We start from the raw sequence: 21,151 nt of genomic DNA on the forward strand, positions 1-21,151 counted from the left end.
CTTCCATGCTCATTCTTCTTCAGGAAATTTTCATTAACAGAGAATTATACAATCGGAGACAGAGAATGTCTAGCAGTTAAACTTAAGGAGTGGCAACATCTCTTAGAAGGGTCTCAACATAAGATCACTATCTATATGGATCAGAAAAATATAGAGTACATTCTGCAGGCCCAACGCTTTAACCCCAGGCAGGATCACTGGTCCCTCTTCTTTTCTTGGTTTGACTTCAAGCCACACTACCGACCAGTAGAGAAGAACCTCCAAGCAGATGCATTGTTCTGATCCTTTCTGACTGAAGATGCCTTAGAAGTCCCATGACATATCAGCAATCCTGCAAGGATCAACCTTGCTTCTTCCACTTCCATCTGCGCAAGGAAGACAGTTTTCCCCAAGAGGCTCAGTGAGCGCATGACTCTTGTATAGCAGGACACCTTGGAATGGCCCGAACTCTCAAGCTCCTTCAGTGCCACTATTGGTGGCCACACTTCAAGGAGGATGTGAAGATCTACATGAGATTCTGTACAACCTGCACACAGAATAAAGCTGATAGTTCCTGACCCTGGGGACTGTTAAGCTGTTGCCAGCCCCCAGGGAATCCTGGACCCACATATCCACAGACTTCATTGTGGATCTCCCACTCTCATATGGCTCCACTGTGAAATGGGTCATAGTGGATACAATTTCTAAAATGGCTCACTTTGTAACTCTTGCTAGCTCCCTTCAGCTCCTGAACTGTGCTGCCTCTTCATTCAACATGTTTTCCAATTGCACGGCTTGCCTTCCCACATTTTGTCCAACATAGGTGTTCAATTTACAGCCCGCTATTGGAAGGCTCTCTGCTGCAAGTTTGGCATCTCCCTGGAATTCATTATGGCTTACCATCCCCAGGGCAATGGGCAGACTGAAAGAATCAACCAGGTTCTCAAGACCTTTCTCCGGCTGAGAGTCTACCAAAGGAAAGACAAATGGGCCCTTCTTTGGCATCTCCCTGGAATTCATTATGGCTTACCATCCCCAGGGCAATGGGCAGACTGAAAGAATCAACCAGGTTCTCAAGACCTTTCTCCGGCTGAGAGTCTACCAAAGGAAAGACAAATGGGCCCTTCTACTTCCGTGGGCAAAATCTTCTCACAATAATCACGTGAGCTGTGCCACTGGTTCTTCTCCATTTCAGATTGTGTAAGGAAAGAACCCCTGGATACCACTTCCACTACCTCTCACTGTGGACTGCCAAGCAGCTCGCCTCATGGCCAAAGAATTCCATAATTTCTGGACCCAGACCACCCAATTGATATCGCAGGCAGCGCCCAGAAGAGAATTTGTAAGAGCCTGCCACCAATCTTAAGGCACAGCAGCTAATAAAAGAATTCCACAGACGAGTTCCCTCCAAACCCAAGCTTCAGGTCCTGAGGAGGGGGCTTAGAAGGGGGTACTGTTAAATTTGTCAGTTCGTGGCTGCATCTGCAAGCTGGCTCACTCATTTCACACAGCTCAACCACTCTGAGTGGCCTGAAATGATGACACCGTTGACCACTGCGCCCTACTCTAGGTGTGCGCACACTGCGTGCACCAAAAATTTTAAAACCCCACAGTGAGATCAACACTGGTCGGCACCTCCAGTAGACATCATATAGTTGGGGATTTAAACCCGGGCTGTGCAACGCTATAGTGCTCAGCAATGGGTTGACTACCTTAGTGGTAGTAATAGTTGCTGCCCTAGTGTCCCTCATCTCCAGCTTGCCTTGCCTTCATTTACACCCTTGCATTATCTTCATCTCCAAGCTTACCCTTGTCTTCTAACCCTCAGACTGATTTCTCTGAACTAACCTTAGCCTGTGCCTTGTTTACTCTTGCTTGCCACCTACCTCAACCTCAGCCTTGACCGTGACCATCCTTATGTGCTGCTTGCCTTCATCTCAGCCTTGACTACAACCATCCTTGCTTGCCACTTGCCTTGACCTCAGCCTTGACCATGACCATCCGTGCCTGCTGCCTGCTTTGACCCCAGCTGGATACTGGAGCTCTCTTCTGCCTATGCCTCAGACACTACCACCTAAGATCTGCTAGCCCCAGAGCCCAAAGGCTCAACCCAAGGGCTGGTATAGGCAAAGCTCCAATCCAGTTTCTGCTCCATCTGCCCCACTAGTTGGTGGTTTGGACCTACAGGGCCTTCCCTGTAGGTTGTGTCAACCTCACCCCAACACAAGGGTCCACTACCCTAACACAATTGCAGAACATTCTGGTGAAGGCTAATTATTTAGACCCCTGTCAATCAGATTTTAGACCAAGTTTTAGTCCCAAAACTGTCTTAGTAATTTTGCTGCATTATCTTCTTATGAAACTGCAGTGAGAAAAAGTATCTTTATTATTTCTCTTAGACTTCTCTGACAGTACAATTGGTCAATGTATTTTGCTGTCTCGGCTTTCAGATTTGTGCTTTGGTAGTACCATGCTAAAATGTTTATGCTCTTTCTTAGAGGGCAGGATCCAGAGAATAATGTTTTATTGTGCCATCAATATCCAAGGCAACCAGAAAACATGAAAGGACTTTTTCATGTGTTGCAGCACTCCCCCTTACACCCAATTCTGGAGTGACATGACAATTATTTACTCTTTAGAAAGTTGATGTAAACTTTGGTTTTAAATCAGTGTATTTATGTTGGTGTTATTACTTTGGACTTTCAACCAGGAAAGCCCATTTTATCATATTTCGCTTTTTTGCTCTATTGATTTCTTTTGATGCTGAATGAATTTAATGTATCATAGTAACATAGTAATGATGGCAGAAAAAGAACAAATGGTCCATATGAGAATTGCTTTTTCTGCTTCTTCTTAGATGGATATGGTTTTTAATTTGGTCTTTTTAGGGGGTAATCTTGAAAATAATTTACTTGTGTGAATGCTATTCTGTGCACTTAAATAAGCTTTTGAAAATTATACAGAGGAAGGGGGGCTAGTCCCAGTGAAATATGCATGGAACATGATTTTGTGCTACTTTTCCCTGGCCTAGCAAGGTACATTTTGGTGGGTGGGAAGGAGAAAACATTTAGTCACATACTTGTGATTTTCAGAAGCATGCGTGTAAATGTTCATGTGGTAAGTTACACCTGATCCCGAGCAGGTATAACTTGCCATGCGCGACCAGCAATACCTGGGAATTTTCAAAGTGAACTTATGTACATAAGCCCCCATTATGAGGGCTTTAGCATAATTACACTTTATTTTTATGCACATAAGGTTACTTTTGAAAATTTGGGATAAAATCCATTAGTACTTTGTGCCCACAGACTTTAGTCCTTCATGTTCTACTGAAAATTACTTGTCCTGTGATTTTTTTTTAATTTTACATTTAATTAATTTTCATCAATTTACATCACAAAAAGTGAAAATTAGGAAAAGCAATTGTACATAAATTGGAATTAACAATCTTATACATAAAAATAAAGTGTAATTATGCAAAAGCCCTCATAATGGGGGAGGGGGGAAATAATCAAAAGGATATAATACTCTATAACAGGAGGATATATAAATTACTTGCTACCCAAGACATTTTATCTCCAAATGTAAAGAATCCATAAACACAAATTGACTTTTCTGATATGATATGAGACATTTACAAGGGTATTTAAGAAAAAATGTAGCTCTCCTGGCCAGAACCATTTAACTGCAAGAATTGTTTTATTCTATATTGAGTGGACCACGAAATATTGGGGAACACTTGTATTTTTTGAACACAGAAAGCAGGGATGGTAACTTTCAAACTGGCACGTGAGTGCACATTAGCACATATATGCCGGTGTGTGCCCAGAGATGTGGCAATTTTATAACATACAAGCAAAATGCGCACATGTTATAAAATAGCCTGGGCACATGCACATGTGTGCCCAATTTTAAATAGGTGCGCATATTGGCACACAAATCCCACTTCTACTGCATAAGTTGGGGGATTTTAAAAGGGGCATGCACTCATGCCAGTTTCACCAGTTCGCCCAGTTCGTTAAGAGCTAGGTCCTCCAAACCCCACTAGTTTAATATCCTACACTCCCCCCAGTTATCCCAGACCCTTAAAACCCTCATAGATGACTATTTTTTTGTTTTTTTTTTAACTCACTCCTCCTCCAGAATTTCATAACACTTAACCTGGGTGTATGCCCAGGAATGTAAATATTTGCATGCACATCTCTTGGGCCCCGCCCCAAAATGCCCATGCCCACCCAGACTCCGCCCTTTTATCAGTTGAAGTGAGATGTACACGTTACCAGATATACGTAGCGTAGGCATGCTCCAGACCTACTTGTGCGTGCATCCCTAATTGATGCACACATCAGGCTTTTAAAATTCATCTTAAAGTCTTTATTGTGACAATACTTCTGAAAAACCATATCTTTTTCTTGTTCCAATGCAAACATAACTACTAGAGTAGCTCTAGCAGAGATATCATCTATTAATGATTCAGGGAAATTGGAGAGTGATGGACTCACTGGTGAAAGAGATTCCATCCCTTGTTCATTAACAACCACTCTTCTAGACTTAGGCCTGGATTCACTAACACCGCCGGGCTCTCTGAATCCCGCGGTAACGGGGGGCGGTCCTGCGATAGCCAGCAGCGATCGCACCATGGCGGTGCGATCGTTGCTGGCATCGCGCCAAATAATACACCATAAAAGGTGTAGTTATTTGGCGCGAAAAGGATGCGTACCTTTCGCTGTCTGAGTTGGGGGCGGCCCCGGTGCCACCCCCAACTCCTCCTCTTTCGGGGCCGACTCCACCTCGATCTATCTATCGCACGCGTGCGCTAGCTTTAGAAAATATCCCCCTTAGGCAGGTAATACATTTTTGAGAGAACGGGACATTTACTTACAGGAATAGACAAAATACCATCTACATATTTTTTTAAATAATTCATTAGCAGACAGTAATCCAGTAAAGGGTAAATGCTTTCAGAAATCAGGCCCTCAATTATTTATTTTATTTTGCTGTTTTATTTGTGTCTTTATATTGTTTTTCAGTATAGTACGTTCACCCTAAGCTGTTATTTGGAAAGGTGGATGTTAAATTAAAGTTGATTGAAGTATAGTGGAACCCTTTTAATCACATTGAGAAGAGGCATTCCTGGAAGTATGTGCAGAGTTCCAGCAATGCACATGAATTGGATTTTCCAAGCTATATGCATTGTTTTCCAGCAAAAACCTGCCTGCAGAAAAAGCAGGTACAAAGTTCATGGGTCCTTTGTACCCTTAGGAAGTTTTAAAAGGTAAACTACACGCATAGTTTCCCCTTTGAAAATTAGGTACCCACAGACTTTGCACCTAGGAGGGTCATTGGAACATAGCTCTCTGAATTAAATGTAGAAAACCATGAAATGAAGCCAGCATTTTAATAGAGTCCTCTGTTCTGTGAAATTCAAATGTGTGCAGAAATTCTGCAGAGGAGGAAGTCTCCACAGAGCAGAAATAAATATCCTCTGAAACAAATCAAACATTTTTTTTTAGCAGTATGAGCAAACATGCCACAGGCCAGATATTTATACAACTAAGGACGTTTTCAGTATTATTCCTCCCTACTGAAAGTGGGGTGGTCAAGGCTATGGTTCTAAATTGCCATGTATAAATTTCATTTAATATATTTATATGCTATATATTTTTAAAATTTTGTTATTGCTGTATTTTATTGTTGAATTTACTGGTACTGATATTGTTGTGAACAGCTTTCAATGAAGTTTCTGTTTAAGGGAGGCAGGTATACAAATATAAGATAACAATAAGGCCATGGAGGAGAGTTTGAGTTTCCATAAACAACTAAATAAAATATTGTTCCTCCCAGTAATCCTACCATACAGATCATATGGATAAGATCAAGCTATTTTATTCCCCACCTGAGATTTTCTCGTATGTTACCATTGAAATTATTAAGCATTGTAATAAACTGATTAGTGAAGGGATAAATGCCAGCAGTCCTGCTTCAGCTGACAGATTCAAAAGATATTCAGGGGTTCTTTACCTTGTTTTGTTATCCTGTCAGTGTTATAGTATTGATACGATATCATCTTAATTTAATGTGCCTATTTCTAATTTACCTTGAAGTACACAGCCTTGAGTGAATCTCTTCAAAAAGGTAGTTAATAAATCATAATTGATAAATTAATAAATAAATATTCCTTTAGTTTCTATCTCTCCTATGTATTGCTGAATAGTGTAACTATGAAGCCAAAGCATACTGAGAAAAATAAAAAGGAGACACGAAAACATTTGAAATGGAGTTTAACTTTATATTGAAACGCAGGATCAATAACCAAAAGTATGATCTAGTTGTAGATCCTTCTTTAAAAGGAAGACATTCTCTGTTATATTATTTGACTATTTTTCAGTCTTCCTCTTTTTCTCATCAAGTTTTCCTCTTGAAAGCTTTCAAGTGACGTAGTACAGGATGTAAAGATTCAAAGTAGGTTACCACCTCTGGGTCTGGACCCATTAGTTGGGTCCATGTTTAATCAAGTGTTGCATAAATTATTTAAAAATGTATTAAAAATCAGGAAATGGATATTCAAAGCTGTCACAAATTTTACTCTTCTGCACTTCATCACAGTTTACTGATTATTGGAACACCAGTCTAAACGACCTTGTCTATCATGAGCTAGTTGATTAATTTCTTAATATAATCTTTATAAGGAAAACCATTTAATTTAGATAAATCTCTCACCCTTTAGAAAATTAATGTGAATATATATAAATATTACTTAGATTCTGTGAGGTCCATATTTAGCTGCTGGCCAGCTAGGAAAGTTAAACAGATAAACTATCCCTGCTATCCAGCTAACTTACAGGGTTATTCATCAAATCCCGTTAGGGCTTCAACGCACAATAAAAGGGGTCAAATGTGATTAATGCAGAATCTGTACCCCGTTGCGTTTGTCTGCAAATTTGATGAGTATGCAAAAGCTAGCTTTTTATGCAAATGAGGGATTCTACCGCATTTAGCAAAAATCTAATGCACAGTAATGCAAGATTTAACGTAGGAATTAACACCTTTTTTGTGTGGTAGAGTGAAAAAAAAGATTTTATTGTGGAATAGCCACCATTATCGCGGGTTGCAGCTATTATGGCGGTCATTATTGCTAGCAATAAAATGAGGGCTTTTCTCACACACACACTTAGCTGGGCCAAAAACAAAATCCTTTTTTTTTACCTGCTCTGTCTTTCTAAATCTTTTATGTTAGGGAAAGTGTACTAGTAGTGGCATACTGGCTGTTTCACTAGCCCATTTACGTGATGGAAACAGGATTTGCATGCACATGTGCGTGTAAATTTCCAAAAGGGCACACATGTATGCCCTTTCAGCCTATAAGATACCATGCGCACATGTAAGCGCATATGTTAGAGTGGTTGCAGACATTGTATTACATTTGCGTGTATATGTGCACATGATATCAAATAAGCTGGAAGTGCATACATGTATGCCTTGTTGGAAATGTGCGCACAAATCCTGCTTCCACCACAGATTTTAAGGATCTGATTGGGGTTTATATGGATTTGTTCTGGGCTGCAATGGGGAGGGCTTGAGAGTAAACACGAAGGTAAAAAAGTTAAATGTTTTATTTTTTTTTCTTTGGAGTGCATAAGACACCCTCATTCTGAAGGTTTGTGTATTTGGTTACTTTGGTTAATAAAACGTTTTATACTAAAAGGGACACACGCCAACACCATTGCCAGTTTCACCAGTTTCTTCCCATTTGCCCAGGCTAGGGATAGCTCTTCCAAACCCCCCCTAGTTTATTTGTCTTCCTTTCCCCTGTTAGACCCAACCCGTAATGGTCTGAGTTGCCTAGATTTTTTTGTTTTATGACCTACACGCCATCCATTGCATTAGTTAAATTAAGAGGTAGGGGACCCCAGCGTGCACCTCTGCGCTTAAGTATTTACGCACACATCCATTGGTGACCAACACGTGCCAATGCTCCGCCCCTTTTTGATACATTTCACATGTGCACATGGCAGGATATACACGCATACTCAGGTGGTTTTTAAAACCCGTTCTGCGCATATTGGCCCGAGGTGCTATTGCGTTGCATATAGTAATACAGCATCTCACAATGCAGAAAATTATCGTGGGGTACGAGATTTTCTTACGCAATGCAGAATGTCAAAAATTAGCATAAATGTTCCTTTTTTATCATGCCTGCTAAAGTGCCATATTCCCGCGATAAATATAGCAACTTGTTGAATCTAGGCCTTAGCTGGGAAATTCAGCATGCAGTACACCACTGAATACCTTTCTATCTTAAAGTTAGCTGTGTTAGTCAAATAATAATGAAAATCAACATTTATCCAGATAACTGGATAACCAGCTCTGCACTGAATGCCTCTGCTCCTGAGTTAGCTGGATAACTTGTCAGGCTAAGTACAAACTTACCGGGTCATTCATCAAATTGCATTACAGCAAAAACACACGTTAAATGGGGTCTAACGCGCATTGCACACGCAATAAATAGCGCAATGCAAGCTAGCATGCAAATTTTAATTTTAGTATGCAAATGGGAAGAGTTAATATAAATTAACCTACCAAATTGCCCTACTTTTTTCCACAATAGAACAGCACACACTAATGCGGGCTTTAATGGCAGAAATAACTACACCTTTTTTTTTTACACTGTTCCAGGTAAAAAACCTTTTAGCGTGCATCTGCGGTAGTTATCGCAGATTGTGGCTATTATCATAGCAATTATTGTGGATAATAAAAAGAGATATTTTATCAGACACACCTATCAGGCCCTCCTGGACCAATAAAAACACCTTTCTTACCTGAACTGTCTTCCTAAACCCGTAATGTTTGTAGCAAGTTTACTGGTTAGGGGAAACTGGATGCTTCAGGAGGCACCCAACAAACAACAAGAGGAACAGCAACCACAAGAGTAGGCAAGGGAAGTTCCAACCCCTCCTAGGTAAGTCCCTGCACAGGAGCCCACACCATTAGCTCTGCAGGGAGAGGCTCGTGGGCAACAGCAGTGCCTGGCATGCAGGCAGGGACAACGGAGGAGATACAGGGATCGTATCTTTCCTCCACAAGCCTCATTGCTGGCATGCCAGAGGATTATGTGATTAGCAGGTATTGCCTCAGCTTTTGGGCCATCCTGGAATGATATGATAAAATTAGACGGGATCTGGATATGGTCACGGAAAGGTCCCACGCTGTGCCAGGCCTCACTAAATGATTACCTACCCTGCGTTTCATGGCAAGTGGCTCCTTCAAAACGACAGTTGGGGTTGTGGGGAGAATGTCCCAAACCACTTTTTCCCACTGTCTGGACCAAGTCATAACAGCTGCATCTGACCATATGAATCCCTACATAGCATTTCCTCAGGACAGGCAGGACATGATGGAATTGAAAAGAGGCTTTTATGTCATTGCTAACATTTCCATTGTTCTGGGAGCTGTCGACTGCACTCATTTAGCCCCATGACAAGAAGGAGATCTTCTGCAACAGAATGTTTTTCCACTCCATCAACCTGCAAATGGTCTGTGAAGCTTGCATGTGCATCCTTGATGTGATGGCCAGGTACCCGGACGCCGCCCACAATTCCTTTATACTTAGGTAATCGGGCCTCTTTGTCTATGTGTTTGCAGCAAATGGCACGGACATCCGGGGGGGGGGGGGGGGGGGATGTAACAACATCACTGACAGGTGTGCAGGCCCTTGCACCAGGACCTGGCTTTCTCTCCCCATGCTCAAGAGGCCTGCTAATCTTGTGAGGCCAAACAATGCACTTACCATAAAGCTTGGTATATGAGCAGCCACTACACACTTTCTATGGGTTCACTGTAAAAAGTGCCTTTTCCAATCCTCCTTTTGGACCAGTAGAAATCTCACAAGTGAATCACATCCTTTAAGTGTCCACACTACTGGTACTTACAGATCAAGTGTAGCCTGTTAGTGATAGGTCAGCCATGATGTCAGACACAGTTTGTCTTGCCCATCAAACAGGTAAAGCAGAAGCAGTGGCTGGTGCATTTATGGGCCTAGCATATTCCCTGTGTCAGGGCAGAAAAATGTTTATATCTGTGAAGGACATACTGCAGAGCAGCTAGGCATATGCGCATTCAGACCACACGATAGAGGTTTTTCTGCTAGGGCAGGTGTGGCACCTCTGATGTATTGCTTCAGGGTTTGATGACTGCTTCAAACAAGGAGCCTTAGCTTGGTTATGAGGAGCTGGCACACTTTTGGTGGAATCCCCAGATGCAGTTTATTAGTCTGGAAGATGTGACCTAGATTCAGCTAATGATATACTGCTCATATAATGCTCCAGAAAAAGGTGGCATGCATCTAGGGTACAGAAATAGGCTTTTAAGGCTGCGGATAAGCCACAGGCTAGCTTCTAGTGTCTTACAGCATACTGTGCTTTGGCAGAAAGATGGGAAAGTGACTGTGGTGTGATTGATGCCCCCATTCTGTCTTTGCCACAGGAAATTTGGGATACAGTTGCAGGACCTGGCTTCTCACCCCCTTTGCTATTTCCAACATGCCAGCGGAGACGAGGTACAATGAGGCCTTATGTTCTACCTGCTAAGTCATAGAATGCATCTTCAGAGTTCTCAAAAATAGATTTCACTGTTTGGACAAAACGGGTGGAGCTTTAATGTATGCCTCACCCAAAGTAGGAGATATAGTGCTCCTCTGCTATGTATTCCATAATCTAGCCCTACGCTATGGCATACCAATGGAGATGCTTTCGGATCTACCCCCAGATCTCCCATATGCACCCCCACAAGCCGAGGACACCTTGCTGAGTGGCAGCCAGCTTCAGCAAAGCCTCATAGAATGCAACTTTGCCTGTTAGACCTCATCTACCCCTTCCCCTTCCATGGAAGGGGAGTCAGTAAAGTGTTTGCAGCTGCTCTCCTCTATTGTCTTTCTTTCAGTCACTGCTCCTCTGTCTGGGTCATTGTGTAACAAAACACGTATGCCTACTTAGGCTTCATCTCCACAATGGAGCAGTAGACTGTACCTGAAAGATTGTGGTCAAATTAAAGATAACACCAAATACATATGGCTGCCTTAATGTTTTCTGACTAATAGTGAGTATAAAAGAGGCATGTGTTGTAAGAAAGTTCATTTACAACTGTCAACACAGTGAAAATTGCTTGGCCTAGCTTGCTGCGTATGGCTTGGTGGGCCTCCTGTTAGGATCCTGTCCTAGCTTTCACATGTGGGTGAGATAGTGGCAGAGGTGTGATGGGACTCCACTGGGTCTTGAACATGGAGAGCAACAGCTCTAGAAATCCTATAAATCACAAGTAGCTCAGAAGCTTAAAGGCACAGCCTAAAGCTACAGGTAGACAGTTTAAGTTATCAGTTTCAGAATTCCAATTTTACAGCCTCATCCCATAGCTGACAAACATCTGCATGTTGAGTTATGCACTTGTACTTGGGATGCTTTCTGTCAACTGTTTCAGAGTCACTGCTGACATCAGAGTGCTCACCTAGCAGGCCTTCACTTAACAGCCTTTGGTAAAATGCCTGTACAACATTGTTTCATTTCCACAATGCTCACAGGTCCTTATAAGGTACCATACCTCTTTGTGGTTGCATGCACCCATACACAGATGCACCATGCTACACCTACCCAGCCAAATTGTCAACTATCATGTCCAGATGGTGAGGGCCTTGGCTGTTGGGATGTCATGTTGGCAAGGTAAGCTTCTCGGGGAGGCAATACAAGGATGCTGGTCAGACTGTGTGCAGGCAGGATTGGGAAACAGATGGTGTCATGCTTTCACTTCTATTTGCAAGTCACCTCAGAAATGTCAACATCACAGTATGGTTTCTAATAACTCTATGGACATCCACCTGTCTCCTAAGAAAAGATTCACATCATTGAACCCAATGCAGATGTGTGTTAGAAGCCATTTGCCTCGTCTGACCCATCACATGTGGCCTTAATCAGATATGGAGATGTCACAATGCTGCAAGGCCCTTGGCCAGTCGAGCTCAGAGCTAGTCATATGGTACTGCTGTATGTATGTACCTAGAAAATATGCTGAGTACTTTGCTTGTTGCAATAGCAAGTATCAGTTATGTCCTTATGCTGTCTGTGGCCACCTTTAAAGCACATAGGGTGAGGACTCCTGGGACGAACAGTATGCAGAATGGTCTGTTTCCAAGGTCAGTCACCACCTTTCAGGGGTTTTATGGTAGCAAGTCATGCACAGTGAGACATACGAACAGCACAGTACACACAGACTATCTATCAGGGTAGTATCAAGCTAGGATGAGAGAGCATTGTAGACATGTCATCTTTGTGTGACTTTCCTCACTCCAAATGATGTGTACTGTGCTGTTCATACGTCTCACTGTGCATGTTAAACTGGCCTCAAAACCCTAGACCACCCCCAAAACCTCACCTCAAGTTACTAGCTGGCCCTCCTATTGTATAAATAGTTGACGACTGTGAAAGCCTTATAAAGAGTCTCAGTCTCTCTTTCTCTCTCTCTCTCTCTCTCTCTCTCTCTCTCACTACCAAACATAATGATATGCCTGTCTGGGCACTTCACAACTTGCAAAATACAAATATCATGGGGGTGCAATAACTTTAACACACATTGTGATAAAATACCTATCTGAATTCTAAGATAGCATGCAGTGTGGTAACTCTAAAATTATCCTAGCCATGTCTCTTTTCCTTATCATGGGCATTATTCATGCAAAAATTATCGCATTTTGATAAATCTAGCTATCAGAACCTATATTTAACTTACACAACCTCCCTCCCATACTTTCCTATGTCATTGATGCCCACATGTACCATGATAGCCAGCTCCTCCCCAGCACTGTCTAAAATCCTATCTAAGTGATGTGTGAGGTCCACCTCCTTCCAGGTCACCTTGCTTCTTCAAGATAGCACAGGGGCTGCCAGACTGGATTTTGGAACTGTCTGCCTCAGCTCCTCCAGGTCTGCCACTCTAGGCTTCATATAACCTCTCATTAATTGGTAAAAGTCTGGAAGACCCCATCTTGCTACTGGACTGCTGTCTACATCTCAAAATTGTTAAGTTCTTAGTTAATTTAGATGGCTAATAGAGTATGGGTCCCTAAATTAAAGTCCTTTAAATTTATGTGGTCTATATAATGTTAATTTTGCAATGACTTGCAAAGTGATAATAATTAATCTGTTGATAAGGGCTGGGTCACTTCTTTGCTTTAGATAAATCCCTGATTGAATTTTAGTATGAAAATCTCTCTTGTCCTCTTATATGGGATAAGAGTCTATAAATCAAAGAATGTGCTTAGGGCTGGGTAGGAGGGAAAGAAAGACACACTAAATAATTACCTCCCTTTCTTTTCTTTTAGTCAGACACACACTCTTAAAAATTATCTACCTTTCCCTTTTTTTGGTCATCCACTCACTCTTAAAAATTATCTACCTCTCCTCTCTTTCAATCAGGCACACACACTAAATAAAAATTAACTACCTTTTTTAAAATCAGGCACATACACTTAAAATTACCTATGTTACCTTTATTTTAATCAGGCACACACACTTTTAATCATTTTTAATCACATAAACTAATGATTAATTTACCCACAATTTCACCTCTCCCCCAAAATTACCCAGCAAAGGAATACTTGCCAATCCCCTTCAGCCACCAGTAAAGTTTTTCCACTCTCAGTACTCTCTCAGGATGCACTGATTGGTCATATTTCTTATATATATATATATATATATATTTTTTTTTAAATAAATATATATATATGAGTTTTATTTTTCATGTTTGTATTTTTATTTATATGTATATAATATGTTTGTGGGGCAGAAGGTTGGACAAGTAAGAAAGGGATGGATAAACAGAGAAACAGTAAAGCCAAACTCTGTTGTTACAAAGGATGTCCATGAGAGATTGAGGACTTCATAAGAGAGAAAAATGGATGAAGGCAAAAAGTGAGCTTACCTGATTAATGTCTGTAGAAAAGTAAGTTTAGCAAAAATAATCATGGTGTATAGAGTTAAATTCACAAAGAGAGAGAGAGAGCACTGTGAAGGACAAGAGCAAATCTATACAGAGCATGGGTGTAAAAGATTGGAAAGATTTTGAAGGGGACTGAAAATGGGGAAAGGCAGGAAAAATTAATAGAAATGTGCACTCGTTTTTCCTGAATTAGGCAATTTCAACAAAATTGCCTAATTCGGTATGGTTTGGGGAAAATGAAAAACGAATGGAATTTTTCTGAAATTTCAGAAAATTTTGTTTTTTGGGTTAGTGCACGCTAATTTCCTTTAGTGCGCACTATTGGGATTTAGCACACACTAACTCGAAAATCGGGCCCCCCCCAAAAAAAACCCCGAACCATGGGAAAAACTAAATTTCCCACGGGGGGACCCCAAAATGAAGCCCGAAACGATAAAAAAAAACGATGCACATCTCTAAAAATTAATAAATTGTTGAGATGACAAATAGAGAGACCAGAGAAAACATAAGGAGTGATAAGTATCTGTAAGTAGGTGAAGTAGAACAGAAGTTAAGAAAACAAACAACAAAATTTGAGCTGGAAGCAAAAGTGGATGGGATACAGCTTATACAGAGAAGCAGTGAAATAAAGTGGGGAAATATAGAGGTTTCAAAAACAAAAAGATCAATGCTATTTAGATAATATTTTTTTAAATTTATATTCCACGTTATTTGACACTTCTAAGGTGATTACATTCAGGTACTGAAGGTATTTCCTTATCCCCAGAGGACTTGCAGTCTTAGGAGGTAATTTCCAAAGGAGTTACGCATGTAAAAGTAGCATGTATCGTAGCTATTTTTAAATGCACATTTACGCACTTTTGACAACTTATTTATTTATAAATCTATATATCGCCTATCAACAATCCTAGGCAATTTACAGAAGGATATTCACAATTCAAACTACACATTAATCTTAGGCCCTAAACATACCAATAAACAAATATAAACTCTAAAAATAAATTAAAATGTTCAATAAAAGCAACAGTCATTAAGTTATAAATTGTAGGCTTGTGCAAATAGGAAGGCTTTTAACATCTTTCTAAATGTCAATACTATTGTATTTTTAAGATGCTGTAGCAGTGTATTCCATAGTGTTGGCCCCTGAACGTAAAAAAGATGATCTCAGGACTCTTCCAGATGTACCAGCTTAAAAGAAGGAATGTCAGGGTTTAATTGTGATCCTGAAGGAAGGGGTCTGGCTGGACAGTACAACTTCAATGAGGCATTTACGCTATGTGGGACATTCCCTTTTAGTCCCTTGTACACTAGCATTAATGTTTTGAACTTAACCCGCCTCATCACAGGAAGCCAATGATGTTTCAACAAGTATGGAGTTATATGCTGGAGGATTGGGATTCATTCTGTTATTCTCATAACTGAGTTCTGAACACATTTTAAGGCTTACATGGCATTCTTTACATGTTTAAATACAAAGAATTGCAATAATGGCTCATGGATACAATTAAAGAATGAATCACAGTTTTAAGATCAAAGTCATTTAAGAAAGGGCAGATTCTTCTAAGCATATGTAACTTGTAGTAAACAGATTGAACTACTTTCTTAATCAGCAAGCGAAGTGATAGCCTAGTATCCAAGATAAAACCAAGATTTTTAACTTCAGACCTATGAAGTGAATTTTCCAAATGTAAAAGTAGCAATTTTCAAAAGCCAATTTATACATGTAAAGGTCGGATTTTCAAAAGGTTATGTGCGTAAATCTGATATCAGGACACTGAAATTCCAAAAGAGTCTTCCGTTCTGTGACTAAGGGCCTCATTTTCTAAAGCTATCGCAGGCTTGCGCTAACAGCGCAAGCCTGCGATAGCTTGCGAAGGTAGCGCACACCTGCGCTACCTAAATCGGGGCGGAGTCTGCCCCGGAAGAGGAGGAGTCGGGGAGTCAGCGGGGCCGACTCCGCGAAGACGCCGCGGACGGCGAAAAGGTAGGTGCCTTTTTGCCATCCTATTTCGCACCCAATAGCTACAATGGCGCTATTGGATGCGAAACCCTCAGCGATCGTACCGCGACGGTGTGATCGCTGCCGGCTAGCGCAGGACCCCGCCCCCCCGTGTCGACCCCCCGCCCCCCCCCATTAGCGCAATTTTCTAAAGTATCGCAGTCCTGCGATACTTTAGAAAATGAGGTCCTAAGTCTTTTAAGATAGAAACCTAAGGAGATAATTTTCAAAGGAGTTAAATGCATAAAATTAGCTTGTACTTGCGTACATGTGATATTGTAAACATCAAAAGTACGTGTGTATTTCTGCTTTCACATGCACATTTACCTGTGCCAAAAGGCGGTGGTCTAGGGTTGTTCCGGGCAGGGCTTAGTGGTACACGTATAAATTGCTGTTTTATAAGAGACTTACATGAGTACATGTGGTTACTATTTGTGCAATTTTACCCCTGCTAATTATCTCACACAGCTGATATCAGACTGTGAGGTTTGGGTGGGGAGTTCTGGCTGAAGAACTCTGAGGGTCTCGATGACCTGGAACTGGAAGAATCAGCATGTTTTAAAATATACTGACTTACAGGCATAAATCAGGATTGTGTTTGAGAAAGTTGCAGAGCATCGGTATATTAAAAGAATTTAAATAAATAAATAAATAAATAAATAAATAAATTATATGCAAGATGTTTATAAAATAGGTAAAAAAACAGTATGCGCTTCAATGCATTGCAGGTGTTTAAGCATAACCATACATACGCGTATGTGCTGGAGGGAGACAAAAGCATATTTTATAATTTGCATGTACCTGATATGCTGTGGTTATAAAATATTGCAGAAGATCCATGCGTGGCTATATACATGCATAAATGAGGCTGCACAAAGTTGTTTGAAAGTTATGCTCTGCATGTGCATAAGAGAAATTAAAAACCCAGCAATTTCATTTTCGTATTTTCATTATTGCTGGTTGAATTTGGACTTAACATTTCTATAAAATATAACACAAATGTAGAAGGCATTTGAAGCAATTATTAAAAATTAATGTAACTCTTTTCGTTAGATTCAGCATTCTATAGTGGATCATCTCCTCCTTCAGTAACAGCAGAAGATGCATCAAAATCTCCAAACCAAGACATAAGTTCGAGTACTGAAGACTGTGCAGCTAACTGTGAAAAACAAAAGCTAAATCCTGATAAGAGTGCACAAGTTATTTTTAACCAGCATCATCCAGCTGCTAGCGAACGATTGGATTATAGTAATAAGCAGCATCAGAACGCAAAGAATATCCCAGTGTCCATGACTACATTATTGTCTCCTTCTTCCTCTTCTTCTGCACCCACTCAAAACACCTTTATTCTGCAGACAGCTCAGTGCTCCATTGCAAAAGCATCAAAGCGGCCTCCCATTGTTTTTTTACCTAAATTGATATATGACATTGCTACCTCTACTGATAGTAGTGGACTTCCAAAGTCATCTTCCTTCCTGCCCCATCAGTCTGTAATGTGGGCAAGTTCTTTCCGCCCTCTTTTGAATAAAATGATGACCTGCACTGAGCAGTCTCTGTATTATCGCCAATGGACAGTTCCAAAACAAATCCACATGGACTACAATAATAGAAATGATGGCAGAATGGATGCCTTTCACCCAAGGAGATTACTATTGAGTGGACCATCACAGGTATGTAATAATAATGAGAAAGTATTGTTAATACATTTATATACTACATTACGATTGGTTTTCTCTATCTAAGATTTATTAATCTGAAGTACTAGTTTAATAATTAAGAACTTGATTCATCCAAATTTTTTTTTCACTTCTGGATGCAAGATACAGAAAAAAACCTGGATAACAACTGTCATAAAAGTAGTTGTTCTAGAGTGATTGCGGATTGGAAACAGCCAGAAGAAAAAGGAGGCAGACTCTGGCTGTTCCTTAAATGAAGTTTATTTACAGTGAAAACAAAGTGCAGTGCAAAGCAAAACAAATTAGGCAGCTCACCTTGCCGTTCAGGTATCTCACAAATAAAGGGCGATGCAAAGCATACAAACAATTTAGGAAAGCTCACAATTTTTAAACATAGCAGGTTATACATTTCTAGTCACTCTCAAACCTTAAATTTAGCAGGTCTTAGTGTAGGGTGGGTCTCTATCTGCTCCCCGGGGCCTGCTTTACCCTTCTAGGCCTTGAGGTCTTATGCTCTGGTGAAGGACTCCTCCGTTCATCCAAGATTCCCAGTGGGTCTGAACCTTAAAGAGGATCGGGCAAGACTGCTGTGCCCGGTCCCTTAAGGCTGTCTGAGGGAGTTTTCTGTAAACTTCCTCTCAGTGATTTAGAAGGAAAACATTCACCACAGCCTGAAAAAGATTTTTAAATCAGCAAGAAGTGAAGCCACCATGGATATTCCATTAAAGCCCTCAACTCTGTCCACAGACCATGCCCATAAGCTCCCAATCATACAAATACACATGTGTCTGTTACTCATCCAAAGACACAAATACATTTACTCCCACATAAGGCTGTAATGTGGCTATACCCACACAATCCTTATGTCCTGGGCAAACAATCTGGAAATTTTTAAAGCTGTTTTACACTTGTGGAAAATAGGAAAAGTAGCTGGATTAAAACATTTTATATTACTCTACCAAATAATGTTCCTATGAAAATGTTAATGACCTTCCCCATTTCATAATCTTTGGATAAAATGTTACATGCAGAAGCCATTTTTAGAGGAACAGTGCAGCATTTTGCATCTGGGATCTTTGTGATGACCTTTTAAAAATAGTTTGTCATATTCTCACATTGCCGTATACAAAATTCACAAAATCTTTCTTTATCCTAATCCAGGTCTTATTTTCCTTTCCTTCCTAACATTATAACCTTTCTCTTGCACACACATTGTCAGATCTTACATACAAGGTTATTCCTTACACTTTCTACATGCATATCCTTTTATATACTTCTAATCTGCTTGTACACACAGTACACATTAGTGGCAGTATGACTCCCCAGAACTGTATGGAGTTGACATAGAAGTACTCTGATAACGCTCAGCCACTGCAGCAGGCATAAGTCAACAACATTGACTATTTTATGACACTGAGTAGTGCTACAACATACATTCACATTTAAAAAACACAAGGTACTGCACACTTATTTCACTCATACTCCTTCTTTGTACCACACAAACTCAGCACTAGCACAACAGTTCCATGCTAATATATTTTCTAGTATACCCATTACAGCAAGTAAAACTGTTCTTGCAGGAACTGAGAATCAAACAAATATATGTATGTTATTTACAGAAAACAAGAACTCTGTGCTGGCCCACTGATTGGTGCTCATAGACTGTGCTGAGTGTTCAGCTTGCATTGACTTGGTGAGTGAGGAGTTTGTTGCAGTAGCTTGAGAGAGAGTGGAAGACCTTGGAGGATTTAGTTTTTGTTAGTGTATACTTACATATTTTAATGTATTCCTCTTTTCCCTTTATCTGTTTACATCTTCCACTGCTTTCCCCTGTTTGATATTTTTCTTTCTTCTCGTAGGTGTGTGTTTGTTTTGGGGTTTTGTGTGGTTTTGTTGCTTTAGCTATAAATTTATCTGCGTATTTTCTTATCCATGTAGTTTCAAACCCAGCCCCAAGTCTGCCCACAAGAACAACCCGTCACAGTTCAAGAACAAGTACATTTACTTATTTATTTATAGGTTTTATATAGCGTCGTTCCATGTGAAAATCACTAGATCACCACAGTTTATTTTACCTGCATATCAGACAGGCAGTTCATAGAAAGCCTTTTTCCATGGGTAAAGCATAGAGATGTGCATTTGTCTAGGACAAATTAGACAATTTCAGTGAAATTGCCTAATTCCTCCTGTTTCGGCCATGCCGAAAAACAAAGGAAATTTCCCTGAAATTTTGTTTTTTGGGGTTAGTGCGTGCTAACTCGAAATTTGGGGCGGCTAAAAAAAAAAGGCCCGAACGGCGGGAAACCCAAAATTTCCCGCGGTGGGCCGATAAAGCACTACTAAAGCACAGCTAAAGGTTATTCTAGAGCAGTAGTTTTGAAATTGAACCTCAAGGAGGACCACCCGGCCAGACTGGTTTTCAGGATAGCCACAATAAATATGCATGAGATGTTTTTATGTACTGCTTTCATTTTATTTAAATATATCTTATGCTTATTCATTGTAGCTGTACTGAAAACTAGATTGGCCGGGTGGTCCTTAAGGATCAGGTTGAGAAACCATGTTCCATAGCACAAGTTCATTGGCAAAATTCTAAAATTAACTAAAATAGTGTAATTAATATTGACAAATTTGATGTAAATAAATTACTATATTGTGTGTTTTTTTTAATTTTATATTTATAATTAAGAAAAATACTTAAAACTTGTAAAGAAATATGACTAAAAATACAGGGTGGCCCATGGAAAAATAGCCCGCCTCCAATACCAGTGCATTGGAGGCAGGTTACTTTTCCATGGGCCACCCTGTACATTCCAGAAATAATCTCAAAGAAATGAAATAGGGAGCCCAATATTCAGAAAAAACTTAGCTGGATAGGTCGGACTTATCCGACTAAGTGGCACCACTGAATATCTGGTTACATACTTAACCGACTAAGGCCTGGATTTTCTAAAATCGCAGCCTTAGTGAATCATGCGGCACCAGGGGGCAAAGCGAGGGGCGGGCCTGTGAAAGCCGGCAGCGATCGCACCACCGCAGTGCTGCTGGCTTTCGCAAACCAATAGCGCCACCGTGAAAGGCGGTGCTATTGGGCACGTTACTGGCAGCGATAAGGGGGCCTTACCTTTTCGCCGTCAGCGGAAAGGTAAGGGGGCCTTACCTTTTCGCCGGTGCTGCCCCGACTTCTCCCTTTCCGGTGCCGACTCCACCCCGACTCTGGCCCGATCTGGCTATCGCACTCGAAAAGGGACTTTTCGCATGCGAAAGCTATAGAAAATGACCCCCTAAGTCTTCAGCCTGATAACTCAGGGGCAGGGAATGGGTGGATTGTGGAGGAATCGAGTTAACTGGATAACTTATTTGGCTAACTCTGGTCAGGCCTCATGGCTGTCCTAAAGTTCGTCGGACTATTACAGTCAGGAAGCAGATACAACAAACGTAAATTGGAGCGGCCTTGGAGGGAACTTCTCTACCCCCCCCACCCCACCCCACCTTCTCTTCCCTTCCCCTACCT

General features: G+C 40.8%; 1 protein-coding gene across 1 annotated transcript in view; it reads left to right on the forward strand.

The window, feature by feature from the left end:
• Positions 1–21,151, forward strand: part of GREB1 (growth regulating estrogen receptor binding 1) — a 607,716-nt gene that overhangs the window by 463,696 nt on the left and 122,869 nt on the right. The window contains 1 exon segment of the mRNA XM_029595920.1: positions 17,015–17,631. Coding sequence (XP_029451780.1) covers positions 17,015–17,631 — 617 coding nt within the window.

This window comes from Rhinatrema bivittatum, chromosome 3 (genome assembly GCF_901001135.1).
Source record: "Rhinatrema bivittatum chromosome 3, aRhiBiv1.1, whole genome shotgun sequence".
NCBI lineage: Eukaryota > Metazoa > Chordata > Amphibia > Gymnophiona > Rhinatrematidae > Rhinatrema > Rhinatrema bivittatum.